The 9038-nt window shown below is 36.2% G+C and overlaps 1 protein-coding gene across 6 annotated transcripts in view; it reads left to right on the top strand.

Annotated features, from left to right (window-relative positions):
- The window catches only part of RPS6KA3 (ribosomal protein S6 kinase A3), a 114777-nt gene that overhangs the window by 60552 nt on the left and 45187 nt on the right, over positions 1-9038 (top strand). For all 6 annotated transcript variants that reach the window (XM_021715164.1, XM_021715163.1, XM_021715166.1 and 3 more), the window contains 2 exons: positions 1135-1251; positions 6875-6956. In XM_021715164.1, the coding sequence (XP_021570839.1) occupies positions 1135-1251; positions 6875-6956 (199 nt within the window). The remainder of the gene's footprint in view (positions 1-1134; positions 1252-6874; positions 6957-9038) is intronic.

Genomic DNA, 9038 nt, shown 5'->3' with positions numbered 1-9038 from the left:
ATCCAGTCCAGCTTCAATGGGCAGCATGGTTGGTTCCATGTTTTTGCTATTGTGAATAGAGCTGCAACAAACGTGTGTGTCAAATTGCCAACATTCTAAGGGTGTCTCAGAAAATGTTAATTGAGCACAAATGTTTGTGTAATATAATAGTAATCAAATAATGATTTATGTTTATATAACACATTGAAATTCTACTAGTAGTACTTAGGCATCTTGAAAAAATAACAACAAAAACATAAATGGTGGTCTTAATTTGACAGGCTTATGTTTCTGATTTTGTAAGGTTTTATTGTCGTAATTTTTGGCTTATGATTTTAAAAAAGCATGTATCGTGATTGATTGAATAAGGTGTAGCTAATCTTCTGATCGCAACTTATCATGGTACATTTCATATGTTTTCTTTGTTCTGCTACCTTTCCTCAAATATACTAAAGTATCCACTGTCTTTGAAAATTCTTCTCTTAACCAGAGACCTTTCACTGTTTTATCATACTGAATAGTCATTTTCCATGTCTGATTCTCTAGCCATTTGTTAAATCTTTTCTGATCTTGTATTTTAGAGTTATTCATTTCTCCCCTGTTAGATCCCAGGTTATTCTAGAAACAGAAAAACCTTACATATTCTAAACAGATAAAATGTCAGTATACTTACTTAAACAGCCGTATTAAGGATAGAAATCTCCATGTTTACCCTGGAATATTTTTCAATCCCTCTCCCCAAGAAACAGGTTTTTGAAAATACATAACATTGATTCTGCCTAGGACAACCATGGGCCAGAGCATAGCAGATTACTCTTTTTTTTTTCAGACATTACACCCTCTGCTCCTGCCCAATAAAACTGTCTATTACAATTATCTCCAATAGGGAGAGTGAAGACTTGGAAATACTTAGTGCTAATGTTATATAGAAGTTAAATTGGCCTGTGTTGTAAGCTAGTATAATACCATCTCTCAAATTTAACTTATCTTAAAAGTATATTTGTTTGCTTGGCATATGTTTTCTGTTCACTTGGTGGATCAGTAAAGGGTAGTTTTTGTATATTAATTTGAATATTTCTAATCTGATACACTAAATCCATATTGCTTTTGTTTTTAGCACGAGAAAGTAACTGTTTTCTCTCGCTCTCTCAACAGGAAGAAGGCAGTATCAAAGAAATTGCCATCACACATCATGTAAAGGAAGGACATGAAAAGGCAGATCCTTCCCAATTTGAACTTTTAAAAGTATTAGGGCAGGGATCATTTGGAAAGGTAAGTAATGAGTGTGTGCTTTTTAAAAAGTTGTTTTTTGGACTTCATACATATTTGATACACATGGAAAAATGGAAATATTAACCTTTCCCTACCAGCAGTATTTTCTGTATTTTTTTTCTGTTTCTCACTATTATTAAGTGTGAGAAAGTGAATAAAGTCATTCAAGAGCACATTGGAAGCTTTAGTAAATGGGTAGTATTCACTTCATACTCATTTTATCTTCAATACCACATGACCTCACTAGTTGTGCTTCTTGAATGGCTAAAAATCACAAGATATTTCCTTGATACACTGGCCTGTTGCATCCTTGTATAAGGTTGGAAGGTGATCTTGTGATACTAATTTAGCATTGCATCTCAGCTTCCTTCCAGCATACCCCAATAGCAACATAAAATGAGTGAGTACTTCTAAAGAAGGGGGTTTGGGGGTTGCCACTACAGGTTCAAAACTTTTTGGACTCATAGCTTGTCTTTATTCTATTCAATGGCATCTGTGTTTGTTTTAATATAAAAAATATTTCCCAAAGTCACAAGTAAAATTGCTCCAGAAGATGCAACACCTTCATCAGTTTTCTTCAAGTAGTCCTTGTTTCCCTGCTGCCCACCTCAGGGGTACTTCCTGCACCCCATTTTGAGAAATACAGCATTATAATTACGACTACTTGATCTGTCTAGACCATTTCTCAGCAAGAGGAAAATTTGGAGATTACACTTAATTTTCACAGTACAGTGATTCCTTACCACCTCTCTGTAAGGAAACACTTGAAGATGTCATGCTTTGCAAGTTTCATAACAGCACCAGTTTAACTCTCTTGTGTATTTTGATGGGACTATTTAGCAATGTTTGACTAACACAGGTAATTTGTTACAGTTGTTGACCTTTTTCAAACCCCAAATGATGCTTTTAATCCAAATATAGACTAAGTAGCTGTAGAGTATGATAGTTGCAAGTGTGGACTCTCAGTCAGCCAGACATGGATTCAAATTTTTTCTTCTATGTATTCATAGTGTGTGCTTAAGCAAGTTACTTAACATCTTAGAGCCCCATTTCCCACTTCTAGCAAGCCATTAAATATTAAGGTTCATCAAGTTTCGATTCTAGACTGCTCCTCTATATGTACTCCCTGCTTAATTGATTTTCTGTATGTCCACTATCTTAATTGTAACTCACATATAGCAAACATAACATATTTATATCTCCAATCTAGACTGCTCTTCCAAGCTCTGAACTCTTACATATAGCTGCTTCTTTTTTTTTTCATTTGCATGTCTCAAAGATACTTTAAAGTCAACGTATCTGAGACCAAACCCATAATCTTCTACCCACTAAACCTGCCTATTTCATTTTTCTCTGTAGCTGAGCAATTCAGAAACTTGGAAGGCATTCTTGGCATATCTTTCTACCACCCTACTCCCACCCTGGCCAATCTGGTCTGTCACCAAGTCCTGTTGATTTAGAAAACACTTCTCAAAGCATACCTGTCCTCCTCTCCTCCGCTGCCACCCCTCCAGAATATGCTACCACCTTTCTCCCTGGTCTGTTGAAGCTTTCGCAAATGCATTCTAGCCTCAGTCCATTATTTACAGGACAGCCAACATGAACTAATGTTTTACTCTACCCCTTAACCCTTCAGTAGCCTCCTTTTGCTTTTACAATAAGGACAGTTTTTTTTAAGATGACTGATGAATCCCGCAGTCTGGCCCCTAGCTACCTCTGCAACATCAGTTTATATACTCTTCACTCTCTGTGTTCTGGACACTGGCCTTATTTTTTGGTCCTTAGGCAGCTGAGGTCCCCAACTTTTTTGGCATCAGGGACTCTTTTCATGGAAGACAATTTTTCCACAGACCAGGATGAAAGGGTGGTTTGGGGATGATTCAAGTCCATTACATTTATTGTGCACTTTATTTCTATTATTATTACATTGTAATATATAGTGAAATAATTATACAACTTACCATAATGTAGAATCAGTGGGAGCCCTTAGCTTGTTTTCGTGCTACTAGGTAGTCCCATCTGAGGGTGATGGGAGACAGTGGCAACCAAAGTGTGTTACCTATGTCCAATTTACTCTGTAATCTTGTTTTTGTTGCTGCCACTGCAGAAAACCCTGCTTCACAAAGATAGGATGTTAGAAATGGAAGCAGGCTTTTCAGTGCTGATCTGACAGGGGGCTTAGCTCAGGCAGTATGTGAGTGATGGGGAACAGTTGTAAATACAGATAAAGCTTCATTAGCTTGGCACTCACCTCCTGCTGTGTGGCCCGGTTCCTAACAGGCCATGGATCAGTACCGGTCTGTGGTCCAAGTGTTTGGGACCCCTGTTTAGGCAGGACCCAGTTCCTTAAGTGCCTTTCTACTAGAAAGCCTTTCCACATTCGTTCTGGCTGAAATAATCTGCCCCACCTCCCCCCTTTCCTCAGGCAATTAGCTCCTCTTATGCCTGTGATCTCAAGGAAACCTTCACTGCCATTCTGCTTGGATTATGTTCCCTGATTATACCCTCTCAGATCATTATACAAGGGGGTTCTGCCAGAAAATTGAATTTATTTATTAAAAATTGTGTATTTATTCTTACATGTTTAAACTTCAGTCACCTTCAAAGTACTGTTTGATGCAATACACCTATTGAGACACAGCTTTTGAACTCATCAATTTTGATGTCTTTTAGTGCTTCTGCCATTTTTAGTTTCACGTCTTCCACATCTGCAAAATATTTCTTTCTGAGGACTTTTTTCATCCAGGAAAGAAAAAATGTCACTTCGGATGAGATTGGGTATATTAATAGGGAGGGAAGGGCACGGGGGTCATGTTGCTTTTGATCAAAAACTGCTGAACATGCAGCACAGTGAGGTCAGGTGCACTTGTAAATTGCCCATCATGAAATGGGCAAATGTGTTGAAAGAATCTGAAAGAAAAAAATTCACTGAAGCCAAATGCAGCCTCTTAAAACAATGCTAACTGGCACACTGATGTTGATTGGTTCCTAGAACACTTCCCTAGTGGGTAAGCCTGTACTACAAGAGGCCCACCCTCCAAAAAATAATTCTGTGTTTTGGGGTCCCCCTCGTATACCTCATCTTTCTGGCACATGCCATAATTGCAACTTTTCACTTGTTTTTGTTGTTGTTTTTTACCCCCAGTCCCTCTCTTGTTCCTTCTCATTTGTTTAATTATCTGTTTATTGATAATCTCCCCCACAAGACTATATGTTCCTTGAGTGCAAGGAACCATGCCTTGTACCAAGACTCAGCACAGTGCCTAGCATATAATTCTGGAAAGAATTAATGATTAAGTACTTGTCCTGACCCCATAGGGTAGTTTCGATAATTAAATGATACAAGGTCAAGCACATAATATCTTGTATTAAACTGTATTATCATGCTACTTGATAAACCCAAATAGATGGGTTTATTTTTATACATTAAATTGTCAGGGAACACAATATTTAAATTCCTAGGAATTAGCATGCTTCTCCCATTACGTCTTTAAAAGTAACTTAAATACCTTACTATAAATACCAGACATTAAAAACAGGGCGTCTCCTTTCTTACTCATCCTGAAAGGCCAGTGTAAGCCAAGAAAATAGGGATGACCTGTCAGAGCCTAGAATAGCTTCATGGGGGAGTGAGAAAGGTCAGAAATGCTCTGGTGGAGGAAGCAGTGGCAGCTGGGACTGCTGCTGCTCCTGCTGGGCTTGGCTAGTTACAGGCCGAAGGGAATAGTTAAAGAGCACCTGAGCAGAAGCAGAGGACTGGTTGGCTGACCCGGATCTTGTCCCCATACCTTCACTGTGACACTGGCAAATTATTTAACCACTCTAACCCCAGTTTTGACTGCTATAAAAAAGGTATTGCTTAGTGGGTCTGCCTCCCAAAATTGTCATGATGATCTATTACAAATGCTTGTGAAAGTACTTTGCAAACTAAGAAGTGCAAACTAAGAAGTTTCAAATAGCAGCTGAAAATTTGGAATCCACCAGAAAAATTTTCTTGTAGAATGGAACAAAGAAGAAGGATTAGGGAATCTTAAGTATAAATATCAAATAAATCTTTATTATCTTTACCTAGTTAGAATTTATTTCTGTCAGAAATGTTAAAATCTCTGATTAACACTTGAACGTCAACTCCACCATAGCACCACCCTGATTACGAATGCCTTTCTTAGCCGGGCTCGGTGGCTCAGCCTGTAATTCTGCGCCTTTGGGAGGCTGAGGTGAGTGAATTGCCTGAGCCCGCGGGTTCGAGACCTGCCTGGGCATCAGACCTCCTCTCTACAGTAAATCAAAAAATTAGCCGGGCGTGGTAGCACGTGCCTGTAATTCCGGCTACCTGGAAGGCTGAGGCCGAAGGATCGCTGGAGCCCAGCAGGTGGAGGCTGCGGTGGCCAGGAGTGGCCACTGCACTCCAGTCTGGGCGACAGTGAGACTCCAACTCAAAAGAAAAAAAAAAAAAAGAATGCTTTTCTTTCCCTATGTTGGCTCCCAAATAACTGCCTGAATGGAGCTAAAGGGTGAGTTGAATAAAGGTGGGGGCAGGTGATTATAGGAGAACAACACATCCTGAATCAGAGTTTCTGTGCAAGTTGTGATGCTCTTCACTTGAGTTAGTGTCATTGTTCATTGCCTTGGCACAATTTCTCAAAGTGAGAAACTGCCTTGTCCTAGTATCAGTTGAATGAGTTGTTTTTTGATTTTGTGCTAATAGCCAGATGTGCTAATTCGGATAATCAGGAGAGCTGATCCTAAAGTTAATTCTTGATTGTAATTGCTTCTTTTCTTCCCACCTGTGGCAGCTTAAGACCATTACTACCAAAGAATGGGTAGGGAAAGAATGAAATTCAAGTCCATTTAGTAGGTCTTTTTAAAGGTTTGATGGAAAAGATCATGAACCTAATGGTCAGAATGAACAGAAGGAATTTATTAATAGTCTACTATTAGTCACTTTATAACTTGACCATGAATTATTTACACCCAGCTTTATTCATTTTACATAAATCCCACAAATTTGGAAGCAGCCAAAAATATTTGGAAAGGCAAGATGCTCAATAGCATACCTGGGAATTGTGTTCTTCATATTTAGGTATACGTGATTTATTTGATTGTAAAAAGGTAGAGAGGTAGAGTTCTGACTTAAGTCACATTAAATATTTGTGAATAGGATTGATCCTTCAATGTGTTTTAGATTGTTCTGCTGAGCAATGAGATTTAGGTGCAGTTTTTATATACAGAAAAGACCCATGATCTATGAATAATTGTATCAACAGGAAATTGTGATCAAGAGGAAATTGTTTTGATGGATTCAGAAAAATTTTTGTTTTGTTAACAAAACAAAATGTTGGACTTTATCTGATTCCTACATATATAGTTTAAAGATTTATTTCTGTCTTAATGTGTGACATGTTCTTTGGGAATTAGCAAACAATAAAATGAAAAAAATGTATTGACATATATTGACACCCAAATTATAATAACTACTGTTTACAACTCATATTTGTAATGGATACATTTCAGGGGAAATACTTGATCTACAATATACCAGAATCTATATAATAATAAACTGTCTTAACAAAAGCATAGTTGGTGGTAATTCGTAACATTTATTTTCTCTTATTAAATGCAGGTTTTCTTAGTTAAAAAAATCTCAGGCTCTGATGCTCGACAGCTTTATGCCATGAAGGTATTGAAGAAGGCCACACTGAAAGGTAAGTGCTGCTGCTATTATGTTAGTGTAGTCTAAAGAAACTGAAAGGTCTCAGTAGAGCTCATGAAATTCCGAGGCCAGTTACCTACATTTCAAATTGGTTCCTTTTATCAGCTTTAAATCTAGAATGATTTTCAGTGAATTTTTCCTACTAGGGTAGGAATCATATGACTAGTAAGACAAGGAGTTGCCACATTATAAAAGAAATATTATAAATTCATATTGGATTTTAGGCAAGCAGAAGTTAAGAAAATTAAAACTGGGTTTAATTTCTCTTCAAATTAACATAATTATTTTAATGTTTTGAAAACTAGTCTGATTTACTGATTGCAAAATAACTTTTATTCTAAGAACTTTATCGTCTTAACGTCCGATGTCCAAGTAAGTTTTTATTCTGTGACTATGATTTTGAAAACTCTGATGCAGGATTTGGCTCTCATAGGTAAAAAATTATTTGAAGAAATTGTATATAGATTGAAAAATACTTAAATCTTCAGTTTAGTAGTATCACTTACCTTATAACCTCAACATGTTTTTGTATCAATTCCTACCATTCAGTTCTTTCCCTTCAATTTACATGTAATTTATAAAGTTTTTAAAATATTCTGGAAGGAATATTTGCAATGATCATTTATTATTTCTGATGTTATTCCCAATTAGTCACCTACTGTGGATATTATCATCCCAAGAAATTTCATTTCTCTTTGTAAACACCTTCCTTTGCTTTCATTCTCTTACTCGCTTCTTGAATATATTTTCTTTCCTAGTTGGTCTCTACCCCATGGCGTTACCACTTACTTGATTCTTGCTAGGACCAGAGAATTAAATTATATTCTCAGTGCTCTACCTTTTTATCACTGCTTTTATCACTTTATTCTCATGAATCCCATGTTACAAAACTGCATAGATGGAATTTAGTTCATTCACAAAAGCAACAAAAGTAGTTTGTTTTAATGTATTTAACAGAATTTGTGTTGTATATATTATATGTAAAGGAAACTACAAAACTCTGAGTAACCTGAAAGATATCAATAAAGAAAATAAACGCACAATTCCTGTTAGAAAAGGCTGTTATTAAGAATCTCAGTACTCCTCTAGCCATCTAGTTAGCTTGGTATCATTAAAATTCCAGCTGAATTTTCCTTACAACTTAACAAAATGATTCAGAATTTCATTTCTGAATCCAAAATATTTTGGAAAAGAAAAGTGATGAGAAGGAAACAAGCTCTGTCAGCTACTAAAGCTTAAATTAATAGTAATTTAGTGTATTAGTGAGGGGAATAATACATAGAAATCAGTGGAATAAAATAGTATGAAATATATATTAAATTTTAATGTATTCATTGCAAACATAGTGTGTGCTGCATGACAATGTGAGTACAGTACAATGGGAAATTAAATGATGATTTTATAAATTTTGTTTGAAATACCCCTGAGCAACTTGGAAAACAATTAGAGTCCTTTCTTAAACTCTACCATAACTCTAACCTAACTGAATTTTACAGCGTAACACATCTAGGAAATGTGTGAAAAAATATTGAACAGATTGCAAACAAATTGGCAGTACAAAAATTATTAATGTTTCCTATGCAAAATAGTATAAATAGAAAAACAGGAAAGTACCTCAAATATTGTCAAAAATTAACATGAAGAGTTGATAAAGGAGTTTGTACAGGCCAAATCTGAGACAATTTGAACGTTGTAGTAATGAATGATAGTGATAGATTACGACCCACTGAATAAAATAAGAATCCATGAGTTAATTCATAGATTAATGGGGGAAAAAGGAAAGCTCTTCCTTATAACAGAATTCCAACTAATAATGTAAAAAGAATGATGGAGTTAAAAGTTGAGAATAAATACCATTACACCTTCCACCTAAAGGTTTTTAGAATAAAGTTTACACAAGGATATAAATAATCTTTAGAGAAATGCTCAGCTTTGCTGAAAATCAAAGAAATGCATATTAGAATAATGAGTTATTTCATACAGTGACCACATAAATTGGAAAGCAGTTTTGCGGTAGCTGTGAAGAGCCATTATTGCTGCTAAATTAACCTGAGGAAATAACTTCAAAGAAAGA

This window comes from Carlito syrichta, unplaced genomic scaffold (assembly GCF_000164805.1).
Source record: "Carlito syrichta isolate Samal-C Ts95f unplaced genomic scaffold, Tarsius_syrichta-2.0.1 Scaffold306767, whole genome shotgun sequence".
Classification (NCBI taxonomy): domain Eukaryota; kingdom Metazoa; phylum Chordata; class Mammalia; order Primates; family Tarsiidae; genus Carlito; species Carlito syrichta.
This window is presented reverse-complemented; position numbering and strand designations above follow the sequence as displayed.